Consider the following 26,292-nt stretch of genomic DNA (forward strand, 5'->3'; position numbering starts at 1 on the left):
TTCTATGGCCCCCGGCTCTTTCATTGTCTCCCCAAAGTAGGGCTTTTCTCACCGTCAGTCACCTAAACCCATCCTGGAAAGCAGAGGGATCATAGGGGTCCCTTCGTGGAAGAAGGTTCCCGCACGCACTGAATTGTGGGAGGGGGCCGCTCTTCCCCGTTTCCCTAAAAACCTTCACTTCCTTCCCCTCCTCCCTCACCTGTGAATTCTCCTGAAGCATCGACGCTGAGAGGGTGTGGCCTCCTCTCAGTGGCATTTGTGGACTCTTTTGGGGCTGCCGACAAGTGAGTAAATTTATTATTTCACAGGTGCAAATTTATGTTCTGCATACAGTCCCAATGAAACTTAAGTGAAATGCCTGGTTTTTGAATTAAGAAATTTGACTTTAGCTGGACATCTAAGCCACACACCATTCCATAAACTAATGGCAGTATCTTTAAGAATGACTTGTTAAAAAAATAAATAAAAGAAACAAAGAAAGAAGAATGCGTCGTGGAAGGTTTCGGGTCAGCAGGTGGGTACAGTGTCCTACGTGTTACACACGAGCGTGCTTCTCACCACACTTTCACCAAGAGGTGCCTCATCCCAGACCCCTCCTGGGGCCACAGCGCCTGTAAGCAAGCGAGACTGTGGAGGAGCGAGAGCAGTGCCCAGTCGCTCAGTCGAGTCCGACTCTTTTTCGACACCATGGACTGTAGCCCACCAGGCTCCTCCGTCCGTGGGATTCTCCAGGCAGGAGTACTGCAATGGGTGGCCGGCCATTTTCTCCTCCAGGGCATCTTCCCGGCCCAGAGGTTGAACTTGCATCTCTTATGTCTCCTGCATTGGTAGGTGGGTTCTGTACCACTAGAGCCACCTGGGAAGCCCCACGTTCATGTCCAGAGAGCCAGCTCCACGGGGCAGACTCGAGCGCTGCAGCTGAGAGCAGCGTCCACAGACGGTGAATGTCATCTGGGAAAGCAGGGATACTGTGTTGTGAACAGCTCTGAAAACAGGGTCTGTCCTACAGGAAACTGAGGTGTCTCACCACCGTCTAGAATGTCTCATCTGAATGAGGAAACATTTTCTGTTTGAGGAGGAAATAAAGCTGGAAAAGGAAAAAAAAAAAAAACAGAAAAGCAAAACAACAACAAAAATTAGGTGACAAGTTTCTAAAGTAGTTACATCAATAAAATCAGATGAGACATCAATGATATACTTATTTGTTCTTAAAAAAAAAAAAACCATTTACCTTTCAAATTAAAAGTAACTTCAGAAGTGTTTTACGATTTTATGAAAGGGAACCTTTCCTAAATCTGACATATAAAAAGCAGAGAATATAACAGTAAGGCTGTAATCTTTATAAGCTGACTGCTTTTATGTGCATCCTTTTTATTTTTTGTGTATCCTTCAAGTCGATTGATTCTACTTTCCCTCTTATCACTTGTGATAAAAATTTGTCCATTTCCCACTCAAACTGTGATACTTTTTCCATGAATTTCTGAAATCTCCCTAACTTGGGGTCTGAGTTCAGGCCAAGAGTCTGGATTTTTCCAGAAAAGAAAGAATAAGGAGAAACTGGTTTTTCGGTCTTTCGTTTCTTTATAACAACGATCATCTGAAAAAAGCATCATGTTAGAAAAACGAGGGTAGTATTACACCAGTTTGCTTTTCACAGAGCACCTTGAAATAATCCTGGGGTTCATCCTCACACTTTACGGCACGCCAGGGAGAAAACCACCACTACAGCACTCCCACATACTGCAGCAGCTTTGTGACATAGGGACTCTTAGCATCCCATTCCACAGGTGGGGCAACTGAGGGTGAGAGAAGTTAATGAACAAACTTGCCCAGAGTCACCAAGGTAAGAAATGGCGGGTCCGCATTTCAAACTGGCCTGAGCTCCCTGTCGCCTCCCCCGCCCCCGACCGCCACTCAGTGCACTGCGCGTCCACAAATCCAGGTATGGAATCACTCAGACGAATGAGGAGACCAACCAAGAAGCAAATCTGAGCCATCAGTGAACAATGCACAAGAACCCCAAAACTGCTCCAAGAGAAGCAATCCAGTGTCGGCCGCAGAAAAACCTCCTTTCATTCTGGACAGCGTCACAGATTTATCAGGGGGTGGTTTTCTGCTAGAGGAAATGTTTTTCTAGGGTGAGGGGGGCTTGTTAGTAAGAAATTGCAGAGGTTATGAAGCGGTGGCCTAAGAAGAAGATCTGATGACAAAGGGAAAACTGCTTCGCTTGACTTCCAACAGTCAGAAGCGTGTAGTAATTCGCTTTCAGAATCTCTGGCCTAAGTTTCCAAAGTCAGAGGGAAATCATAGTGGGCAAGTGTCTGCCTGAAAGAACCACATAGCGACTTCTGTACTGGTCGGAGATCCGGCTCAGAGCAAAGACGATCTCAGCGTGTCTGTGACGAGCGGAGAAGAGGGAAGACTTTGGCCAAAACTGGACCTCGCGTTGGGGACACACTTGGGAGGTGTGCAGACTGGACCCACAAAGGCCCCGGGTTCTTCCCAGAGCCCAGCCTCCCCTCCTCCACACCCCGCACTCCCTGCTAATAGTCCTTAGGAGAATGCGAGAATGCTCCATAACCACCCATCTGTCACTTTCTAACAGACCTGATTGGCAAGCGCTGGTAACAACTGACATCTGTTCTCGCTTATTGAAATGCAGATTTATGGTAATTGCTCTGAACAATAAGACACAGAATTACCTAAGGTGAACATTCAATTAAATTTTCATGCCCTTCTCCTTATAAATAATTAAAAAAAAAAAAACCTTCAGTTTTAAGTAGGCACAGTGTGCACTCTTCGGTACATACTTTCCTCATTTGGAGATGGGTTGTCTTTTCCAGAGTAATGAGGGAAAAGTGGAACCCCTGTTTGCCTAACTTTCCCCCCACCCCCCGGCCATCTTGGCACATTGTTGGATTTCCTAAAACTTATCTCAGTGTTTTGCATTTCTCATCACTCAGATTATTTGCCCCTGGTTTGAAGGATGTCCACCCGAGCAGAGTGCTTTGTGAGGTTAAAAGAGGGTGGTTCTCTTCTCAAGGAAGAGCTGTTTGCCAACCAGAAACAGCATCACCTCGCCCCCCCCCTCCCCCAGGGCCTGGGCCACCCCTCCTCCATCCCATGCCCTTTGAGGATTTTTGTGTCGGAGACCAGAGATGAGATGGGGGGCCCTGGAGGGTGGAGAAAGGAGCTGAGAAGGACAGGACAGGGTCCTTAAACACACACACACAGAAAACACAAAATGATGGAGAAGGAACCAGACATGTGAGTTCAACATCAGCAGAAGCAACACCCCCTTTCAGACAGCCGGAGCAGGGACAGGGTGGCCAGGACTGACTGTCCATGGGGGGCTAAGCCTGCAGCAGCTGGAGGTCTAGAAAGATGCTGGTACCGGGAAGTCTGTGCAGTTCACCAGGCAGAGGACGGAGTTCGGGGTGCGTCCCCTCGGAGCCTCCTGAGCTGCCTTCGTAGCTGAGGTCCGAGGCCTTTCCCACTAGCAGTAGGGCCGCCAGGCCCCCAAGCCCCTGCCCTGAACGGGAGGGGAGGGGAGATGTCCACACTGCAGGTGAGACCCTCTGGTTACGGGAGCGCCAGGGGCAAGAAGAGCCAAAGCGTCTGTCCCCGGGGCCCTGCACGCCTGCTGTGAAGACAGTGGGATCCTGCCCCACCGGTGTCCAGGGCTCTCCCCACACCCCGCGCGTGTCCCTGCGATGTGCCGATGTCAGCCGTGGCCGGGGTGTCCCCCCTAGGAGGCTTTCTTGCTGGAGGGACGGTCTGGGGAACAGGCTTCAGGCCGCTGCCTGGCTGGACAGAAGGACATTGCGGGGAACAGCTGCGTGTTGCCCCCGGGAGGTGGACAGGAGCGCCCATCACATCCCTCACGCCCACTGCCCGCAGGTTCCTAGGGCCGGCCTCAGCACGGCCCCTGCCCTGTGTTAGCCGGCAGCTCCGATGTTCTCGGAGAATGTCTGGCTTGACTGTATGCGTCATGGTTCAGGGTCGGTGGGGGCAGGGGGGTGTTGGGATGGGGGGAGCTGTGTTCTTTGATCCAGTCTCTGTGCTGTCACTCCTGAGCTCAGATTTCTCGATTCCTCCCAATTGCTGTCGCCAAGCCCAGGGCTGTCATTGAATGGTTTTCTACCAGGACTCGCAGCCCTTTTAGGACATTTCGTGAGAATGAGCTTCTGGGTCCGAGTCTTATTTCCAGAAACAGATAGAATTTCCTGCAGTCCCTGGCTCCGCTCCGCTCGGATGGGAGGTTTAGTTCTCGGCCCGGAGCCCGGGGTCTGTCTTGTGGCCGCGTGCTGACAGCTGGCGAGCTGGGCAGCACCTGCAGGTCCTGCCTCTGCTTCTCTCCACCTAAGCCCCACCTCCTTGCCCCAAACGCTCTGATGCTGGAGTCACGACGCCTCTCCTCCCCTCCTTCATCTCTGTTTTGCTAGGGTCCATGTTCTGCTCCGTAGCGGTCGGTGGTTGAACAGAGCTGGCCACTCCCAGTGTGGCGCCCCAGGACCTGGCCTTCACAGTGGAGGCAGGGCAGCCCCTTGGGGTGAGGGGGGAAGGGGACACCCGGGGAGGACGGGGGGCACACAGAACCCAAGGGTGGTGGGCTGGACTCCAGGGCAACGCCGAGTGTTGGTGGGTGAGAAAAAGAAAACGCACAGACCTAATAAATATTTGCAGAATGGATTAATTAACGACTGAGGGAAATAGTCAATATTTGAAGCTGTTGTAAATACTGAAGAACGAAGAACAAACAAGAAAAACCTCGTTTGGGTCTGTAGACAATGCTCTTTATAGCAGCATGGGAACATTTCATGCTGTTGGTTGCCCTGTTCATTCATCTCCTAGGGCTCCATTTTTCACCTACTGTGAATGAACATGGCTCTGTGTGTGTGTAGGTGGGCTTGAAAGCAAATAAGACAACAGCTTTGTCCTCAAGGAGCTTAGTGTCTATGATGTGGAAGCAGGCTGCGATGAACGCGTTGGGAGTTAGATAGCGAGCCGGAGGATGACAGGTAACGAGTAAACGTGCCACTGGACGCGGCCCGTCAGTCACCCTCCAGGGGGAAGAGCCTCAGTGTCGGGAGGGCCTGCGAGGCTCTGACCCGGAGGAGCAGGCTGAGCTCCTCCACCCCAGCACCAGGCCGCGGTTCCGCAGTGCGGGTCAGAGCAGGTGTCCTGGGAAATGCAGGCTGAGGAGGGTGCTCGGCTGATGGTTACCCGTGGCCAGATGTGCAGACTGTAACATCGGTGCTAAACCCTTCTCGTGTGCACAGCTGTCTGTCCGTGCCGGTGTCTGGTCGTCTGCATTACATCCTGAGCATGTTAGAGGGGCCGCGGGGACCAGGCAGGTCCTTGCTGGTGCGCTTCATCCCACCCTGCAGCATCCCCCTAAGCCCAGCCCCTAGGCACACAAGCCAGCCTGTGGTCAGCCGCTTTCAGGAGCCACGCCCAGGGGACCCCAGGGAGATCTGTGCTCAGTTCATGTTCCCCCAGCTCTGTTTTCCTCAGGCAAACCTGAAAAAATAGGCCCTGCGCTTTCCCTTCACAGGGTCCCGTCAGCAACCCCCTGCCTGACCCCTGACCTAAGGCGGGGACAGAGCTTTGTCCCCAGTGGCACGTGCTCGATGGAGCAACGTCTTCACGCTGGCAGGATGCCATTGGTGCCTTGTCCTGTTCCCAGCACCCCCAGGACCTGTGTGGGTTTGCAGAACAGGTGCTGCTTTCTCCCTAAGCCACCAGGGCTGGATGCCTCCCAGAAGGAGCCCGAGTATCACTGTGAGCAAAATGAGAACCCAGATCGCAGTATGGACCTGAGGAACTCTTTCCTGATAGGATTAAGTCCTGACGAAGGCACCTGGGGTGGAGGAGCAGGGTAGGTAAGAGAGCCTGGCTCTGAGTCCAGCTGAGGCTCCACACGGTGGCTGAGGGCTTCCAGCAGGCGTGCTCCTAGAATGTTTTCTTGCCCCTCCTCCGTCTCCCATCCCCTAGCCCTGTCATCAGGCCACTGTCTGAAAAGCGGGTTGGATTCACTATGTAAACGTGTATCAAATGCCTGGATTTGAGACATGAGAAAAAGGTAAAATGAGGCTGATAACTTCATTATCTTTCTGTGCAAAATTCCACTGTATGAGGAAAGAACTGCTGTTGCCTGCTTCTCAAATGTACATGACAGAGAAATGAATCATGGAAAAAAGACTCGGTGTAGAGAATCTCTGAACCTCTGGGGACTCAGGCATGGAGTCTGTGCCTGGCTAGTCCCCCCAGACCTGTCAGCAGAGTTTCGTTTCTCTCCATTCTTGTCTTGATTTTCATTAGCCCGCAATTCATTCTAGTAAGTAGTTCCTCTTTGAGATACAAATATATTTAAAATACAGATATTGCAAGTAGAAATATTACGGCACTGCCATTTTTCTTCATTCTTTTCATCAGCAAATATTATTTGAGTTCCTGAATAAACCGAGAGAGAAGTTTGGGGGTCTGTAATGACAGTGACACTCACAGTAGTTGCTGATGATTTGGGGGGCTTATGTCATGCCAGTCACTGTGCTCAGTCACTTCAATCATTGAGTTATTTAATCTGCACAACAACCACATGAGTGAGAAGGTAAGTAACTGTTACTACTCATTCAAGAAGCAAGAATCAGAGAGGTTAAGAAATCTGTCCAGAGTCACACAGCTTACAGATCCTGGAATACAGATCAGTGTAACTTCAGAGCAATAAAGCATCATTTCTTCTGTCACGCCCTGAATGCACACCTGTCGAGTCTAAGGATGGAGAGTGTACCCTGAAGCCCTCCCTCCAGGTGACAGCCTCGCAGTGGAAGGCCCTGCCGTGCGTGGTCCACACGGAAACCTCTTGCTTGTTTTTTGTGCTGAGCTGCACCGCCCAGGAAGGGGCAGTTGGGCAGAGGGTCCTGGGCTGGGACGGGACATGTGGTACCGCACGAGTCCTCAGGGCAGCTGGGTGAGTGTGCCAGCCCCAGGGCCCTCTGTGCTCATCACCTGCCTTTTCTTTTGGGAAACGGGTAAAGGGCCTGCTGCTGACGTGCCCTCTCTCTCCCCGCTGCAGGCATGAATGCTTTACAGTTACAGAACCTGGCCACGCTGGCGGCGGCTGCAGCCGCAGCCCAGACCTCAGCCACCACCACCAATGCAAATCCTCTGTCCACCACGAGCAGCGCCCTGGGAGCTCTCACCAGTCCCGGTAAGGGGTGGTCCTGCCGCTGGGAGACAGGACGCGGGGGCAGGGCCAGGTGCAGGGTGGACATGCCCAGACCCCGCCAGGCACCAGACTTAGTTACCGCTTTACTTTGTCTTTTTAATGTATCTTTATTGAAATAGAGTTGATTTACAACGTTGTGTTCGTTTCTGCTGCACAGCAAACTGACTCAGTTACACATATGTCGACATTCTGTTTTATATTCTTTTCCATTACGGATTATGCCTGGATTTTGAATATGGTTCCCGGTGCTGTACAGGAGGACCGCATTGCTTGTCCATTCTATACAGAACAGTTTGCATCTGCCAATTCCAAACTCAGTTCATTCCCGCCCTGCTCCCCTCCTGGTAGCCACAAGTCTGTTCTCTGTGTCGTGAGTCTGTCTCTGTTTCATGGGTAAGTTCGTTTATGCCCTAATTTAGATTCACACATAAGTGGCAGCATGTGGTCTCTGTCTTTGTCTAAGTATGATAACCTCTGGTTGCGTCTTGTCTGACTTACTACACTTGGTATGATAATCTCTAGTTGATACTGCTGCAGATGGCTTTTTTTTTTTAATGGCTGAGTACTGTTCTATTGTATACATGCACCACGTCTTGTTTATCCATTCAGCCGGCAGTGGGCATTTGGGCTGTTTCTGGGTCTTGGCTACTATGAATAGTGCTGTTATGAACATAGGTGTGCAGTTACCCTTTAAAGAAACAAAAGTTTGAGCATGTGCATTTTTATCTTCCAAGGATAAAATGAGAAGAAAAACTTTGTGAGGGAATTCTCACACATTCCTTTTGTTTGAAAATTGTGCCGTCCCTTCCATCCTGCTGAAGTTGCCCAGTGACGAGGCGCCTCATTCCCTCAGGAATGCTCTTTTCTCCTGGTTTTGTGGTGGTGGTTTGTTTTTAGCAGTGTAAGAATTCCCTGTTAAAACGCAAAACCCCGAATCATCATCTGTGATACTTCACACCAGCTTCATCCTTTACTTGTGGTTTTCAGCGTGGAGGTCCAGAGGGGACCGTCTTTGTTGCTCCTCTGTGGTCCCCTTCTGGGCCATGTCATTTAAAGTGAGGTTTTCTTTCCCCCCTCCTTAGAAATTCTGTTGCCTTATTCAAAGGCAGATGCTGTTTTCTTTTTCATATGAGCCAGACCAAATGTGGTTGCTTAGACACCAGGATTTGTTTTTTAAAAAGTGTTTTGCTGGCTTGCCTTCCTCTCTGGGTTTTCTGGGCCTTGATGGATGATCTCACCTTCTGCTCTGGTACGCGGAGGCGCTGGCCTGGACAACATCCAGGCCCCTTTCTAACTAACAACCCCACGGCCCTCTATCGGCCACTCGGAAAAGACGAGCTAACTGGCCCCTACACTTCTCTGTAACAATGCAGGGTTTTCTTCTAGAAGAATAGAGAAGGAACACTACAGTGCCCAGTAGACCAGCCTTCTTCAGGCAACCACCTTCAGGGAGGACAGACGCCCCACAGCCCTTAATTTGTTACTGAACACTGTGTTTCTAACTCATTTCCCTCTGAGTTCAGTGTTGAGGGAGGAACTTAAGAGATGTTGAGGAAAGGCTGGACAGTGTATCCATCACCTCATCTCAGAGCAACAGCATGTGGGACGTTGCCTTCATTCTTGAAATGTCTTCAAAAACATACCATGACAACATGTGGGCCTCGTTCCACACAACAGATAATACTCCTGAAAAATCAGCTTTGTAATTTTTTCAAGAGACTAAGCTATAACTAATGCAAAACATAAACTGGTTATTTAAATACATCCTTTTAAAGAAACATGCGTTTTTGACATAGTGTATTCTCCCTTATGAAAATAATAGTGATTTTTTTTTCTTAAAAACACAAGTATTTGACCTCACTAGTGTCCTTGTTTTAGAAATTAGACTGAAGAGTGTTTTGCTAAATAAGAAAAATAAGAATTAACCATCTCGGGCTTCCCCAACAGTCCGGTGGTTAAGACTCTGTGCTTCCACTACGTGGGTGCTGGTGTGACCCCTGGCCAGGGAACTAAGATCTTGCATGCTGTGAGGCCAAAAAAAAAAAAAAAAAGAAACATCTCCCTGTGAGGACTGTGAAAAGATTATATTAAAACAGCAGTCTGAATACCTGAAACTAATACAATATTGTAAATCAACTATAAAAATTTTTAGCCCAATAAAAATTTTTTTAAAAAAAACACTGTATATGGTTTTATATACATAGACCGTTTGTCAGCATTTTTAACTGATATTTTTAACTATATTTTATTTGGAGTGAAAAAACTAAACACTTCTCAAGATCTGAGGGGTGTTTTATTTGTTTATATAAAAAGGAAAAGGATTAGGTCTTTTTTTTTTTTTTTAAGAGAAAACACTATTAACTTTAATTTGGCAGAAATAGATGATTGTAATTTTTCCAACTACGGCTGACTCCCTTTTATTGAGAGTAAAAAGAAGAAACCACATCATTGATAACAAGGTAGGGGAAAAAAGAACACTTTTTCCCCTAAAGACTCTTCCTTACATGGCAAGGAGGCAGTCTGCTATTTGGTTCACCAGGCTTTAAAGAGTTTAACATTGTCACTACATTGAAATTATTCTCCTGTTCCAGAAGCAACCAGTATCATAAATGGACATTTTGGTGAAGGGTATGTGGCCTGTTGTTTGCTTGGGAAGCTTCATTCAACTTTATGAAAATTCATTCTTCCATTGTGACAGCTGGGTTGGGAATGTGCCTTGGTTCCAGGGAATTGGAATTAATATTCCACCATTTTGTTCTCCTTTAGTAGAAGGCTCGTGGGTTTAGGAAGCCAAGTGCAAAAGCGTCTGTCAGCTCCTCAGTGTTGATACTGTAATTGATAGCTAGTGCTCTCAAGTGACTGTGCAGCCTTAGGCGCTGGCCTGGGTGCTGGGGACACAGCCAGGAGCAGGACACACTCCCGCCCCCGGGGGCCTCCTGTCTGTTCCGGGAATCCGAACAGGGAGCAGTCACGGGTGCCGTGTGTATGCCAGGCAAGCGCTGCGATCTTCGCAGGCAGAATAAGATGGAGAGAGGGGTTGGAAGGAGGCTTTCCCCTTCTGAAAGGTGACGTTTGAGCAGAAACCTGAGGAAGGTGATGGAAGCATGGAGATGATCCGGGGCAGGGGTGTCCAGGCAGAGGACCGAGCAGGAATAGGCTGCGAGGAGGAGGAGGACTGGCGTGACGCCATCCTGAGGAAACAGTGAGAGGTGAGGTCCATGTCTGCGGATCCACGTTAATTCCATCCAGTATGGTCAGGAATGCGAGGACGGAGTGACCTTCTTAAAATGCAGAGCACTCGAACAGCCTAGGAAGAGTATGTAAGGAAACTTGAAACATACTTGGCCATTTTCAGCTTTTTTCCTGAGACCTGAATGAAAGGGAAAATGTGTCCTGAGATGTATTTTCTTTCTTCCAACCCCAGCCAGGCATCCTTCCCTTTGCTCTTCACATGGCGTCCGGCCCAACCAGAAATCCTGCCAAGCACTGTGTCAGGGAGATGGGTTTCTCTCTTCTGTGTTGAGCAGAGCTTTGCATAAGAGCCGAAAATGTTTCATTAGAGTCCTGAAATGTGGGCAGCAGAAGCAATTTAAATCTACATTTCAATTATTTATCTTAAGTGTAACTAAGAAAATCTGGTGTTTAAGTGAAAGTAAATTATTTGTCTTATTTCCATCAGGGACTCTTCAAAATCACAGAAAACATGGTTAGTAACAATTCATGACTCTCCACTTCATCAGAACAATTTCCCAGGAAATAAAAGGGATGGAATGCTAGTCCCAAGGCCAGTGTGTTTTTTGTGTTGTTGTTTTTTTTTTTAATAATTAAAAAAAAAAGGGGGGGGGGTGCTTCCTGTTGAACCATGCATAACCAGCCAGTCCATTCAAACGGAAAGCAGAGCTTCATCTACCGGCCTGCCCAGGTTTTGGTTCAACTGTTCTTGAGACATCTCTTGTGCTTCAGACAAATCCATCTCGGAAGTACAGGGACAGCTCAGCACCCGCAAACTATTCATTTTTTAACAATTGTTATGTATCATATCAGTTCTGTACACCCAGGAACAAACTCCCTAAGCATTATTACAAATGATTTTAAACAGTCTATGCTTTAAAACATGAAAGATTAAGCATTATTTTTTTGTAAAAAAAAAAAAAAAAAGATCCCCTTAGGTAATAAATATAGGTTTCTTTGACTCCTGGCCTTGCAATAAACATGAAAATAGTCTCAGTTGCCCTTGGTTGGAATAAGTGTTTCATGCAGGTATCAGATGGTAAGGAGTAAAATTTAAAAATCAGGAAAGAATAAAAACCAGGTAAATGCATTATTATGCCTTTTATGCATTTCTTATGGGTCTTTTGAAGCCTGATTTAATCGTGTTTCTTGTCTTTTATTTTGGTATGATAATTTTCCCTTTTGTTTACTATGGTCTTCTATGTATTTAATTAATTCTTGGGTCATTTCTTCTTACCCCATTTCGAACCTGTTGTTGAGACATGAGTCTCAGTATTGGTAGAAAGGGATAAAGTGTAAGGTGTGTGGCTGGGTCTTAAAGATACTAATGTCTGCCCGGCTTGTGGCTCTGTTGCCTTGGCCTGCGGTTCTGAGAGCGTGGACATACGCGTCAGCATTCCCACTTGCGAGCATCTCTCTGGCGTTTTCTGTCCAAAGCCTAACGTCATGTCTGTGTACATCATCCTGCTGCCCTTCTACTTTCTTTTTTAAAAATATGTTTTAAAATTCTCTAATCTTTCTGTAAGTGCATTCAGTCAAGTGCACACTTCAGGCTAACAGATCATTTCTTTCAAGGGTAAAGCACATTTTTAAATACTTGGGCACGTTCTCCCGTTCCCACCGTTGGCTTTCCCCTGAGTTTTTTCTGTGGAGTCTAGGCAGCGTCTTTTCCCACCTTTGAGACATGGCCTCCTCCTCAGAGGCTGCAACAGACACTGCGTCCCAGGGACAGGGGGACACTTCCTCGCGGACTCCTTGAGGGAAATGAATCTCATGTTCCTATGAGATTCAGACCTGCCCTGGCTCCTCACGTAAGAAGGGCTGGCGAGTGGTGTGTCATCCACCAGCGTTACCAGGCTGGCTAAGTGGTGGGGACTCAGAAGTCATCCTCCGAGTCATCCCAGAGCCCTTCAGTGTCATGAGAGGCTTCCCCCTCTCCTTCCCCCAAGGGTCCTCACACGTGTGTCACACGAGAGCTTGCCTCGTTTGGAAGAGGTTGATTTAACCTGAATTCCCGAGCCTTCTGAGAGCTTGGCCAGGCAAGTCCATGAGAAGGGGTTGGACTTGCGCCACCCCTCCGGTCCATTGCATGCAAGGGACAGTCGGTGAAGCCTGGAGGGACAGGAGAGAAGGACAGACAGACAGCAGGCTCTGGGAGAGGGCGTCCTTCAGGCTGCTGTGGTGATGCCACAACCTCGGGAAGACTAAAGCCAGCCACTCTTCCACAAGCCTGTTCTTGCCGCATGGAGACATCCTCTTTCTCTCGCTGACCCATCCTCGGCCCCTGCGGGACCTTCTCAGCCAGCCTGTGGTCCACTGTCCTTAATCGGTCACCGTGTCCAGTCGATTTTCTCTCTCTTTTCCTCCAGCACCTACACACCCCCACTGGGTGAAGTTCCCTTTTCTCTGCGCTGTGTCTTCATGGCGCTGAGCTAACACTTAGAAAGCTGCCCAGCCCAGGGGGTGGCAGTAGATACGGTCCTCCCCTTTGCTGCAGAGCTTGACTTTCTGCAAGTCTGACCCTGGGTGCGCAGACGCTCCCTGTCGTGCGTTCATAGAGCTGTGGCTTCGCTTAGGACTTGCTCTTACTTTGTTTGGGGTGCACGTTCTCAGTATTTGAGATAGGGGCTTTCGTTCCCTGCTTTAGAGGCTCTGGAGACCATGCTGTGTCCATGATTCAGTATAAACGTTGCCTTGCACGGTCCCAGGCATCGTGTGTGGGGCCCTTGTGAGGCGTGTGTGAGCTCAGAGGCATGTCTGCTGCACAACACAAGCACTCGGTGAGACCTTTCCCCCCACCCGACCCCAGACTCTCTCTCCCACTGTCTGACATAACCTTGGTATCACCACTGCCACTGGTAAAAGCGTGTATGGATTGCCTGTGTTTTGTATTAAATGAAAAAGCAACAACACTTTTAGTCACAACTTCTCAGAAGTTTATGACCTAAGGTCTGTGCTTTAAGACTTAAAAGCAGCAAAATATAAATGGTACTTTCGTAGGTGGCTTAGTCCCATAAACTGGATGCAGTGGCCACATGCACAAAACAAGCAGGATGCCCCGACTTGGACTCTTCCGGAGGAAGAGCGGGAATCAGATAGGGTCCGCCGTGTGAGTGACGGGAAAGATCTGTCTTAATGGGTGACTTTAACAGGAGAGTCAGCACTGGAGCCAGAACTTTAAGATGAGTTAAGCTTTCTGAGGTAGAAATGGAAGATTTACCAGATGTGTCAGGTGTGAGAAAATACAGAAAAGGCATTCTGTCAGCAAATGGAAATCCATCTCCCTTTTCACCAGCGTGAGATAGACGGGAAATAGGAACCAGGGAGAGAGGGAGGCCCTGGAAGCCGTGGCTGAGAAGCTGGGACTTCCTCTTGCAGGCGGTAAAGAGCCAGGTGAGGACTCTGAGCGCAGGGGTGTCAGCGAGGCTTGGGTGCTGACTGGATGTGAGGGAGCAGAGGGAAAGAGGTGCGGACGGAAGTGTGCCGAGTATGGGGACCCCAACGCAGCATCCTCATCAGCAGAGAGAGGGCGGTCGGGAGCAGGCGGAGCTTGCGGCGGAAGGTGCTCCGTACTCAGGCACGCTGAGCAATGGCACGCGTGAACTGGTGTGTCGTGTAAATACATCCCGCAGGCAGGGTCCCTGACCCTTGAGCTTGTCCCAGAGCAGCTGCAGAGGTGGGCAGGTGTCAGTGTGGTCTTGAGGGGGACCATCGAGCCAGAAGCACAGCAGAGCAGCAGGCTGGGGGGTGAAGCCCTGACCCTCGCCTGTGTTTGCGGGGCAGAGGGGAGGAGCCATGTGGTGGGAAGGGAGCCCTGAGGAAGCGTGGTTTCAGGGAACCAAGCGTGGGAGTTTCAAGCAGGAAGGAGATCGAGATGAGGGCAGAGAAGAGGTGTTTGAGTTTGGCCACGGTCGGGCAGTTCACCTCCCACCCCGAGTGGTTGGCTCACTGTGATAGTGGAAAGGATGTCACAGTCCTGGAGGCCGTGAGAGGGGGCGTGAGACTGGAGCCAGGAGCTATGTGTTTATAGATGACATCTTCCTGCAGTGTAGTGATTTTTTTTAAGTCTAGAAGGGTCAATAGAAGGAGAAATTTTACGATGGAGAAAGACATATTTCTAGACTTAAGAGGAGGTGGAACAGAGGTTATGAGAAGCCAAAGAGAGGCAAAAACTGATGGACTGAAGGGGGAAGGACTCAAACCCTCCTCTCTGGTGCCTGAAACAGCGGCTTGTGTGAGGCCCCATCCCACCTTCAGAGCTGTCACCTAGCACTGGGTTAGACACTCATATACAGGACAGGGCACAGAGCAGAGAGGATGCTCAGTGAGTGGACTGGGCGCCCTGAAGAGAGGGAACACCTCCACCACTGAGACCCACAGGACTGGGGAGGCTGTGAAGGATTTGAGACAGAAAGGTATTCACAACACACGCAAGACAAGAATGTACATGTCTAGGGCTAGAAACCATAAAAAATTCATGCCCGGTGCAGAGGTTTAAAAAAATTGTTAAAAGAATGCGATAGAGGAACTACAGTTTCACTTCCATTTAGAATATGTGGCCATCCTGACCAAGAGCTGGAAGGCTGTGACTTAGAGCAAGTCATTTCATCTTTGTTTAGTTTCTCCACTGTGAAATCGAATTGTCCATTTCTACATTTACTGAATTATCGAGGGAATGTGTATATAATGTATGCTATTGCTTTTTAAGAAGGCATTAAAGTATCATATGGGGAAGATGATTATTTTGGAATGACACTAAATTCTGCTCCTCTGAACAATAAGAAATTGGTTAAACCTGGAATAAGCCCCAGTGATATTTTTTTCTCTGAACATTTGACTTTGGATAGCAAATACCTCCCCACTGTTCCTAAAAATATTAGACTATAAATGCAGGGAGTAGAGCCTTTCCTTCCTTCTTTCTACTCTGGGACTTCACTGAAGAAGTTGGCTGTGAACTTCAAACTTGATTTGAGGTCACAGAATCAACACACCCTGCTTATCAAAGACAGAATGGCCACCGTGGGAGTAAAGAGAGCATGGTAACTTTGACCGGACCCATTTCCTTATAGCTGTCGTCACTGAGGGTAAAGCCCTTGGTGAGTGGTGGCTTTTTTTCAGGCAGTATACTGAGCATGTGCTCTGTGGTCAGTCATTTCCCAAGGAAACCATGCAAGTAGCTGACGGGTGATTCACAGCATCTCAGACCTTGGACTCTGCCAGGTAGCCTCTCGCCAGCCGTGTGCTCCTATTATCCTCAGGGAAAGCTGCCTTTTTCCAGGACGTCCTAAGACCAGCATCCAGACAGGTCTTCCAGGACCCTCCCAGGGACTTGCTTTCTACAGAAATCTGTGTTCATCATGTTTCCTCTCTAGAGCCTGATCAAACAGTAATCTGACCCATTTCATAAGTACCTGGAATCTTTAAGATCATTCATTCATGAAGGTGCCTCCCTCTGTGATCCACACGAGGAAACGGAAGCCTGCAAGGTCAAGTGACCTGCGGAGGAAACACAGGCTGTTAACCGCAGCTGAGGGGTCACCGCTCCTGCCGCCCCAGGAAACGTTCAAAAGCAGGAGCTCCTGGGCACCTAGAATTATATTTCAGGTTGAAATCACCATGAATTTTTTTCAAGCTGTGTCCATGACCATCTGTTGAAAAAAAAAAAAAAAAAAAGGCAAATACCTGAGGCCAGCTACAGGAAGGGTATGGTTTTAGTTTGGTGATTCATAAGCAAAATATCACTAGATGAGAAAGCAGGTCCAATTTGTCCTTTCCTTTGCTCTATTCTTGTTTGATCCAGGTAGACTGGAGTTTATATAAAACTGTTTAAGTTTATGGCCCCAAATGACACCGTCACTCTCGTGTCCCTCTTTACGGACGGGGGAGGAACCTGGAGACGAGGTGAGGTGAGGAGGTGCGCAGCTGGCTGGCAACCCTGGAGTACATGCTTTCTTAGTAGCGCCCCCCAGTGACAGCCCCAGGGAGCACTGGAGATGAAACTAAAGCAAGGAAAACGGTGGGACCTTTGTGGGTACAGAGGGGATGATACTGCCCACGTCCATTCCCATACCACTCTCTGGTCTTTGGAGACGTCCCCTGTCATAGAGTAATGCCTCAAAAGGGGCTCAGAGTCCCTGCAAGGGACTTCTTCTAGCCAGCCCTGCAGACGTGGAGGCTTCCTCTGGCCCATCTGCAGAACTTGTCTGTCCCAGCGTGGCACAAGCCAGGTTGCTGACTGAGCTCCCTGTGAGTTGGAAGCGGGTTAGTGAAGGAAGAAGATGATGCGGGTGTTTGTGGGATAATGGGCATGCACATTACAGATGGCTGGGCACTGAGATCAGAACACCGCAGCAGCTTTCAATGTCCTTTTCAAACAGCCTCCTCCCACCCTGTCATCTCTCCTCTCCCCATCCCTCCCCCTGAAAAATCCTTTTAGGGAAGAAATGGAAGTAAGAGGTGTGGTTATTGTGGAGTAACTAGGCCCCGCGGGAGAGGAGGTGCCGGGCTCCCCCTCGGGTTGTGGTGAGCTAACGACAGAGGCGCCCTTGTCGCCGCTTCACCACTCTGCCCCCTTGGGAGCATCAGCGCTGTGTGACGCAGAGCAGTGCCTGCAGGCTCCACTGTCCTGAGTGAGTCTGGTCAGTGCCCCCTTGGGAGCATCAGCGCTGTGTGACGCAGAGCAGTGCCTGCAGACTCCGCTGTCCTGAGTGCGTCTGGTCAGTGCAGGCAGTGTTCTCTTCTGTTTGCAGTTGTTGTGTTTCCTAAACCACAAAGCTACTGTGCTTTCAGTGTCTTGCACATACGCTGAAGGCAGATTCTTGGTGTCTTCTGTTGATGTCGTTTCATTGTAGCTTTTTGAAACTCCTGTGGTCCACCGTGGAACTCTGCCCAGTGTTATGTGGCAGCCTGGATGCGCAGGGGTTTGTAGAGAGAATGGATACATGTATATGTGTATGTACACTTGAGTCCCTTCTCTCTTCACAGCATTGTTTGCTAATTGGCTATACCCCAATACAAAATTGAAAGTTAAAAAAATCTTGCAGTCCAGGAAAAGTGGGGAGAGGGTTCACAGGTGGAGATGGAGGCACTGGGTTCCTAGGAAGCATGATCATCTCTGGGACCAAGTACTGGAGACAGGACTTGCCAGGGCGCCCATAAAACGACGGAGAGAAGGTTCCGCTTCATTTAGGAAGGATGGTGCAGACGTGGTCAGTGTCAGAGGCTGGTGCCCCAAATGGCCACTTTCCTACTTCTCTGGCTGGATATGGAATCTGTGAAAGGGGGAAGAGCCGCATTCTGTCCATTGAGCAGTCGGCCTCCCGCCAGATTGCTTGTCACCCCGCCTCGTGCAGAGAATAAGAAGGAAGCCGCACCTCCTCTGTGTCCCTGCTCACAGTCCAGGGAAAGGGGGGACGAGGCCGTCAGGGCTGGCTCAGACCTTTCCAGGGGCCGCGCCAGCGTGTAGCCTCAGAAACCTCAGGGGACTCTGGTTCCTTCCGCAGAAACTGCATCAGGGGCCCTCTCTGCTCCTGACCTGACCCCGGTTCCCCTCCCTCTCCAGCACCCTCACCCCTCCCAGCTTGTCTTCAGAAGGCCCAGAACCGAGTTGCCATGTGGGGTCACATACACATGGCTCTGATGGGTCACGTGGCTGTTCCGCCTGCTGGCTGGCCATGCTCAACACCTCTTTGGCCTGCTTGGTGGTTGAGAGCCGGCGGTACTGCAGGCATGAAACATGGCGTGTGACCAGGTCGGTCCATCACTGCGTGGAAAGTGAGGCAGCTCTGCCCCCCATTCCCCCCTGCACCCCACACTCCTCTGGCTTTGAGGTACAGCCTATCCCCTGCATGGAGCATCCTTTGACTAAAAGAGATGCCGTGGGCAAAGATGAACCAACATTTACCACCTTCTCTTGAAACGCTCCTGTGCCACCTTGTAAACAGTTTAATTGAGAAAGCAGAGGATACGGTTCTTAGTGGAGACAGAAGGGAATTTTAATTTTAGGTGGGCAGAACGCAGGCAGCCTCCTGCCAGGCTGCCAGCACAGAAATAAGGAAAACAGGCATGTCAATGGCATTTAGTACATCTCTTTGTTTTGTGTAGAGGGGCTTCTCTGTTGTGTTTCTCCTGAATATTTGAAGTACTCGATTGAGACTGGTTGTGTGACAAATTTAAGTTTTCCTTTTGCTTTAAAGAGATTATTTTCTAGAACCCAGAAGGTTCTTAAAGGCAGCCAGATACACAACTGAGATATCTTTTCCAATTTAGACTTAAACTGGGGTAAATTTTCGGAGTATTGTCCAAAGCACTGGCGCACACGGAGTCTTCTCACGTTAAGGCAAGTTGTTCAGCTCCGTTAATCTCATGTCTGGTTCCTCGCCCCATCTGTCTACTTGGACTACCCAAGAGCAGCACAACAAGGGGGCACAAGACCACAGTGCACTACAGCCAGTCTTCTGGGGTTTTAAATAAATAGAAAAGCAAAATAGAGACCTCCAACTTGCATATGTTTTTTTAATTTTTGTTTTATATTGGCATATAGCTGATTTACAGTGTTGTGTTAGTTTCAGATATACAGCAGAGTGATTCAGTTATACACACGTCCATTCTTTTTCAGATTCTTTTCTCATATAGGTTATTAGAGAGTATTGAGTAGAGTTCCCTGTGCTCTACAGTAGGTCCTTCAGTTCAGTTCAGTTCAGTCGCTCAGTTGTGTCCGACTCTTTGCGACGCCATGAATTGCAGCACGCCAGGCCTCCCCGTCCATCACCAACTCCCGGAGTTCACTCAGACTCACGTCCATGGAGTCAGTGATGCCATCCAGCCATCTCATCCTCTGTCGTCCCCTTCTCCTCCTGCCCCCAATCCCTCCCAGCAGCAGAGTCTTTTCCAATGAGTCAACTCTTCGCATGAGCTGGCCAAAGTACTGGAGTTTCAGCTTTAACATCATTCCTTCCAAAGAACACCCAGGACTGATCTCCTTTAGAATGGACTGGTTGGATCTCCTTGCAGTCCAAGGGACTCTCAAGAGTCTTCTCCAACACCACAGTTCAAGAGCATCAATTCTTCGGCGCTCAGCTTTCTTCACAGTCCAACTCTCATATCCATACATGACCACTGGAAAAACCATAGCCTTGACTAGATGGACCTTTGTTGGCAAAATAATGTCTCTGCTGTCTAGAATATGCTACCTAGGTTGGTCATAACTTTCCTTCCAAGGAGTAAGCATCTTTTAACTTCATGGCTGCAATCACCATCTGCAGTGATTTTGGAGCCCCAAAAATTAAAGTCTGACACTGTTTCCACTGTTGCCCCATCTATTTCCCATGAAGTGATGGGACCAGATGCCATAATCTTCGTTTTCAGAATGTTGAGCTTTAAGCCAACTTTTTCACTCTCCTCTTTCACTTTGATCAAGAGGCTTTTTAGTTCCTCTTCACTTTCTGCCATAAGGGTGGTGTCATCTGCATATCTGAGGTTATTGATATTTCTCCCAGCAATCTTGATTCCAGCTTGTGCTTCTTCCAGCCCAGTGTTTCTCATGATGTACTCTGCATAGAAGTTAAATAAGCAGGGTGACAATATACAGCCTTGACGTACTCCTTTTCCTATTTGGAACCAGTCTGTTGCTCCATGTCCAGTTCTAACTGTTGCTTCCTGACCTGCATATAGGTTTCTCAAGAGGCATGTCAGATGGTATTCCCATCTCTTTCAGAATTCTCCTACTGAGTATCTGTTTTACATATATCAGTGTGTGTATGTTAACCCCCAAATCCTAATTTATCCCTGCACCACTTTCCCCCTTTGGTAACCTAAACTTGTTTTCTATGTCTGTGGCTCTATTTTTTAATAAATAAATTCATTTGTGTGGTTTTTTTTAGATCCCACATATAGGTGATATGTATTTGCCTTCCTCTGCCTGACTTAGTTCACTTAATATGACAGTCTGTATTCATGTTGCTGCAGATGGTACTGTTTCATTCTTTTTATGGCTGAACAGTACTCCATTTTATATATATATTTGTATGTATATGCATGTACACACACACACAGCATGTCTCCTCTCTCCATTCATCTGTCAGTGGGCACTGGGTTGTTTCCGTATCTTCACTGTTATAAATAATTGCTGTAAAGCTCTCAGTCTTAACTGCACCCCACTTGCTTCCAGTTTTCTGGTTTTTTTAAAGCGGGCAATGAAATGGTGATGGTGTGTAATTTATAGCTGTAGCCTCATTTTTTTTTGTCATTTTTCACCCTTTCATATTGTGCAGACATGTTAAATACACTTCCTTTCTATTGCACACCAGTAATTCCAGTATCTGAAGTTTTGGTCGATCTAAATATAGTGTCTAACTCTGTCTCTGCTGATTCTTACTCTTGGTACTTGGTTTGCTTGTAGTTTTTTTTTTTTTTTTTAATTGTGAGCTTAACTGTCTTGGAGCCTTATTTCTGAGAGTTCTTTGTTGAAAATGGGCCCTTTCAAGGTTGACTTACAGTTGATTCTACAAGGTGCTAGAAGAGAGTACAAGCTAGGGACCACTTTAAATTGATGGTTGGATGGGTTTTGACCAGTCAGATAAAAGAAAGTTGTTTTGCAGACTTATGTGAGGGCTAGTTTATTATATACTATCAGAGGGAATCCCCTCCCCCTGCTCAGCACTGTTTTGATACAGGCAGTTGTCCTTACAGTTTCTGAAGCAGGAAGTGTGTCTTGTTCATGCTTACACTGCTTGTGTAGCCTTCAAGGGTTCCAGACTTTCTGCGGGGGGGGTCTCTTCTTAAGCACTTCACCTCAGGTGGACCCTAGACTTCTCATATCTGTCATGCACTGGAAGGCTTTGGGAACTGGAGCTTAAGTTGTCTAGCTCACCAAATACCCTTAAGGCAAACGCTACCTTCAGTGTGCTGCTTATCTTCCTGGTTCCCACTTTCATTTATATCATTGATTCTGAGTATCTCTTACCAAATGGTCAGTTATTGATGCAACTTAAAGCATCCTTTAAAATACCTTATTGAGCACTTTAGTGTTTTTTTTTTCTAATTTTATTTTATTTTTAAACTTTACATAATTGTATTAGTTTTGCCAAATATCAAAATGAATCCACCACAGGTATACATGTGTTCCCCATCCCGAACCCTCCTCCCTCCTCCCTCCCCATACCATCCCTCTGGGCCGTCCCAGTGCACCAGCCCCAAGCATCCAGCATCGTGCATCGAACCTGGACTGGCAACTCGTTTCCTACATGATATTTTACATGTTTCATTGCCATTCTACCAAATCTTCCCACCCTCTCCCTCTCCCAAAGAGTCCATAAGACTGTTCTATACATCAGTGTCTCTTTTGCTGTCTCGTACTTTAGTTTCAGTGGGAGAGTCTCTCTAGTACCTAGACCACCTAACCACTAGAAACAGAAGCCCCCCGCATTTCCCATGGAGAAATGCATTTTAGTCTGATATCAGCCTACATGTGACAGCTCTTACCAAACTAATGTGCCATCGAGTAAGGGAGAAAAACTATCCCTGGGGCATGTTCTGATTCTCAGCCAGTAGTAAAGGCCTGGGGGAAAGAAAATGAAAAGGTAAAGCCCTGAAGAGCTTTCACATGATTTCAGGTGACACCAGAGAAGAGCTTCCAGAATGGTCTTCAGTATGAGGACATCTGAGGACTTTTTCCCAGGAAAACATTCATAACTAATGAAAATTATTTAAAAATGAATAGGGAGGACAGCCACTTTGGAGAATATTTTAGCATTTCCTCAAAATGGAAAACAGAGCTTTATCATATGACCAGCAGTCCCCCTCCTAGCTACGTATTCAAGAGAACCGAAGACATATGTCTGCCCAGAAGCTTGAGTACAGATGGTCACAGCAGCATTACTCATAACAGCCCCAGAGTGGAAACAATCAACATGTCCATGGCTGATGAATGGACAAAGTGGAGTGTTTCCATACAGTGGACTATTATTCAGTAATAAAAAGGGATAGAGTACTGACGCATGCTGCCACATGGATGAACCTTGAAAACATTTTGCTCAGTGAAAGAAGCCAGTCACAAAAGATGACATATTTTATGATTCCATTTATATGAAATACCCAGACTAAGCAAATCCACAGAGATAGAAAGTAGATCAGTTTGCCAGTGTCCAAGGAGAGGGGAGAGAATGTAGAATGAGTGTTAATGAGTATGGGTTTCTCAAAATTAGACTATGGTGCTGGTTGTATAACTCTATGAACATATTGATCAGGGAATTGCATACTTTCAGGGAGTAACTTTTATAACATGAATTATATCCCAATGAAGCTGTTAGTTAAAGGTGGGGAATTGTTTTATCTCCCCTTCTATAAGCACCACTACTTGGATCTTGAAGTCTTCTGTCAAACCCAGGAATGTGTATGACTTTTTTTTTTTTTTTTAACTTCATTGAGAAAATGCCATGTCTGAAGCATAAAGAATAAGAAAGCCAAGAATTGCCATTTCACTCCCCCTCCCCCGCTTTGTGCTGGTCATTTGTTCAGAGGTTCCTAAAGTGGGGCTGATGAAGGACTCAGGAGGAAAGGCCCTCTTCTCATGGCTTGGCCCCCACTAGCCAGCAGAGCGCATGTTCGCTGGCTGGCACAGCAGAGCCATGATGATTTTTTTCACTAAATGTCACGGTCACAATTGCTACAAGCCCAGGCCATGTCTCTCACACTAAAGCCTAAGCGAGGTTCCCGGTCGTCCCGTGACTGAAGGCCCCCAGCTGTGTCCGCTAGGACGGGACAGACTGCGTCCTGGGCCAGCGGGCTGTCACTCACGGTGCCTTTCTCTCCCCACTCCCTTGTCTGCCTTTTGTCTTACAGTGGCTGCTTCAACCCCCAACTCCACTGCTGGTGCAGCCATGAATTCTCTGACCTCTCTCGGGACTCTGCAAGGACTGGCAGGAGCCACTGTCGGACTGAATAACATTAATGCACTAGCAGGTACCATCAACAGTGAGTATTTGCTGCTCTGGTGGACAGCCTTCCCCCAAATTCTCCACAGACAGTGCTCAGCCAGAGACAGCCTGCGAAGGCTGCATCACAGGGAGAACTAAAGCTTGGGAGGAGGGGCAGGAGCACACGCCTAGACGGGCGTGCTGCCTGTGTGCACTCTGTGTCTCCACAGACAGCCCCCTCGCCACCCTGAGTCTTCAGGGTGCAGGTTGTGTACTTGGTCACAGGTGTCTGTGGTTGACCAGTAGCCGCAGGTTTCCGGGACTCTGGGTGGGTTCTGGTTTGGTGCCCTTCTGAGAGGCTGTGAATAAGTTATAAAAGAGAAATAGATGAGTTGGAGGTCAGGACCACAGGGCCAGCTCCCAGTCTGCTCTCAGTCTCCCAGGAATCTGAGCCAGTCACTGCCCCCTTTCTGGACTTCAGGGTCCCATCTGAAAATGGGACGTTCTGGATCAGGTGATCTTAAAGGTCTAAAGTCCCTCCAGGTCTAAAATCCAGAGGTTTATGTCAGTCATAGAGGAGGAGAGAAGAGACCTTGGGAAGCAGGAAATAAGGCTGAGTGGAGAGGAGTCACCCCTGGAGCCAACGTCTAGGGTCTTTCTTAAGCCTCCGGCGGCCGGGGTCACCCTACAGCAGTGCGTCTCCTGAAGGGCCCCATTCCCCTACGGCAGGTGGAAGCAGAGTGAGGCAAATTGTTTACAGAATTCCTCAGCTCTGAAATACACAGACTGACCAAAGAACTCCAAGTTCTGTCTACACAGCCTGCCCACTTCCGGTGCTTTACATCTGTGGGGAGAATGGCTCCTGACCAGAGGATGAGTCACAGCTGAGGCTCGAGCTCAGCCTCGGCTCCTCCACTAGAGGGAATGGTCCTCAGTCCACAGAGGGGACCCCGGGTCTGCCTTTCTTGCAGCTCGGTCCCCACACCCTGTGCCTGACAACAGCCACACCCAGTAGGCCCACGACAGCCTAAGGAGATCTGACTTGGGGACCCATTTACCTAGCAGGCCACCCAACCTCTGCCCGTTTTAAGTATTAAAAAAAGAGTTTTGACAAGCTTCCTTATTCTTGGCCACAATTCAGTTTAAGTGAACAGTTTTTAAAGGGTGATCAAGAAGTATAGTTTATTTAAAAGAAAAAAACAAAAACGTGAATAATTCTATATCCTAAAATCCCAAAAGAATACCTTGTAATTTATTTTGTAAAGAAGAACCTAGAACTCACCCAAATGAAGACTAGCTGTTATCACCCAGATTAGAAGATACAAGTCACACATTTAGAGGTAGGGAATTGTTTCAGGTTTTATGGAATCCTTTTATGCAGATGCCCTGGGGAAAACAAACAGGAACTTGGACTGAGTGTTATCTGACCAGAGGCCAAAGAAAGCGGAAAGGAAAAAGATTTTTTTTCTTTCCAGACTGGATGGCTCTTGATTAGCGAGCAGACAGTAAATGCAGTGGTAACCAGGTGACAGCAGAGTACTGCACCCCACTAAAGCTGCCTCCAGCGCCCCTCTTGCCAGCAGCCCTCATGGCCTTGACTCCTGTTTCTGACCTTGTTCTGCAGACGCTCCAACTCACTTGTCCTTCCCCTCGGTTGCAGACGAGTGTTTGCACACACCCCTCCATGCTGCTTCTAAGCCCCAGGACCTAGTTCCCCTAAAACAAGGAATTTGATTTGACCGCCTGCCTGTCCTGGGTCTGCACAGTACCAGGCCAGTGGGAGTGGCTGTCCTCCTCAGCGCGTGCTCTGACTGCTGTGTGTCGTCCTGTCCGTGTGGTCCGCCTCCTCAGCCTGTCCTGTTGCCCTTTGCTGGGATTTCCCGTTGTTACCGTGAGCGGCTAGGGAGGGACTCTGTTGAATGGCAGAGAGACCATGGTTGGTTCTTGTGTGGGGTCTGTGTTACTCAATTTTGCTTCTGGCAAGAACAACGGCTTTATTGTTGTGTTTTTTAAATACTTTGCCACTGGATAAACATAGGTGTATAGTTCATGGGAAATTAAGACTGTTTCTAGTCTCAAATAACCTCTGCTAAACAGTATGAACTAGGAAAATGTTTAAACCCAAAGTCATGCACAAAGAAAACTACATTCTGCCTGCTGGGGTGAATTACCATCAGAGCTATTTCACAATCCCAACACTGTCTTGGAGCTTATACTTGCTTCTCAGACAGCAAGAGTAAACCTAACCTAGAGGGTCCTCCTTCAGACCGTTCCTTCACAGACAGTGATGCCACCTGTCCCACTGGACAGTCCTCAGAAAAGGAAGTCAAGAAACGGGAACCTGGGCAGAGGCCACTAGAGCGGTTTCCGTGTCATTACCGTTTGCTCCCCCACTGCACCTAAGAACCATTCCCTGCCATCGTAAGGAGAGGTTTCTGGGGTTCTGAGTAGAACCAACTCTTTTCCACAGACAAAGGAGCCAGGGACAAAGTAGGTGGTAGATGGATCCAGTTAATTCCCAAATTTTACCCCTTCCCTCCCAGAGGGTTCCTCATCTCCCCACAAAACAGAAGTTTTGGTTAGTAAACAAGCAGCTACGCCATTTGAGCTCCATATCCTTGTTCTTCCTGTGTAAGTTCATGCATGGATGGACGGACTAAACCGGAGGACACTACTCTAAAGCTAAAAGCAGAACGGCAAGATGAGAAGGAAGGAACATGGGCAGTTCACTGACAGGAGCTTTCCCTCCTGGATTATGTGAGGCAGGTGTCACTAACAGCTGAACTAGGAAGTGCACTAACTTCATCGCTAGACCATTTGCAGAGGCCTTCCCACCCTCATTGAGCTTGCCACACCTGTCCTTTTGTTCCAGCCTTCCTCACACAAATAGCACCTGTGGGAATCTCGATTAAACTG

General features: G+C 48.2%; 2 protein-coding genes across 55 annotated transcripts in view; one reads left to right on the forward strand and one right to left on the reverse strand.

Annotated features, from left to right (window-relative positions):
- The window catches only part of CELF2 (CUGBP Elav-like family member 2), a 560,158-nt gene that overhangs the window by 516,207 nt on the left and 17,659 nt on the right, over window positions 1–26,292 (forward strand). For 26 of the 49 annotated variants that reach the window (XR_015139872.1, XR_015139874.1, XM_086334856.1 and 23 more), the window contains 2 exons: window positions 7,079–7,213; window positions 23,303–23,434. Coding sequence is in view for 43 of the 49 variants with exons in the window: in XM_086334856.1 (XP_086190982.1) it covers window positions 7,079–7,213; window positions 23,303–23,434 (267 nt within the window). In the remaining 6 variants the exon portion in view is untranslated. Of the gene's footprint in view, window positions 1–308; window positions 1,119–7,078; window positions 7,214–23,302; window positions 23,435–26,292 lie in introns of those variants that run through there. The other 23 variants (XR_015139876.1, XR_015139875.1, XR_015139873.1 and 20 more) reach the window with 2 other exon arrangements.
- LOC147361195 (uncharacterized) overlaps window positions 276–26,292 on the reverse strand; it is a 77,020-nt gene continuing 51,003 nt past the window's right edge. The window contains exons 2-4 of one of the 6 annotated variants that reach the window (XR_015139880.1): window positions 25,146–25,288; window positions 24,659–24,762; window positions 276–23,735 (exon numbers count right to left, since the gene is read on the reverse strand). Coding sequence is in view for 2 of the 6 variants with exons in the window: in XM_086334895.1 (XP_086191021.1) it covers window positions 15,897–15,958 (62 nt within the window). In the remaining 4 variants the exon portion in view is untranslated. Of the gene's footprint in view, window positions 25,289–26,292 lie in introns of all 6 variants that reach the window. The other 5 variants (XR_015139881.1, XR_015139879.1, XM_086334895.1 and 2 more) reach the window with 5 other exon arrangements.

The sequence above is a fragment of the Bos grunniens genome, chromosome 13 (assembly GCF_055505025.1).
Source record: "Bos grunniens cultivar Pamir isolate PY7600 chromosome 13, Bosgru_T2T1.0, whole genome shotgun sequence".
Lineage (NCBI taxonomy): Eukaryota > Metazoa > Chordata > Mammalia > Artiodactyla > Bovidae > Bos > Bos grunniens.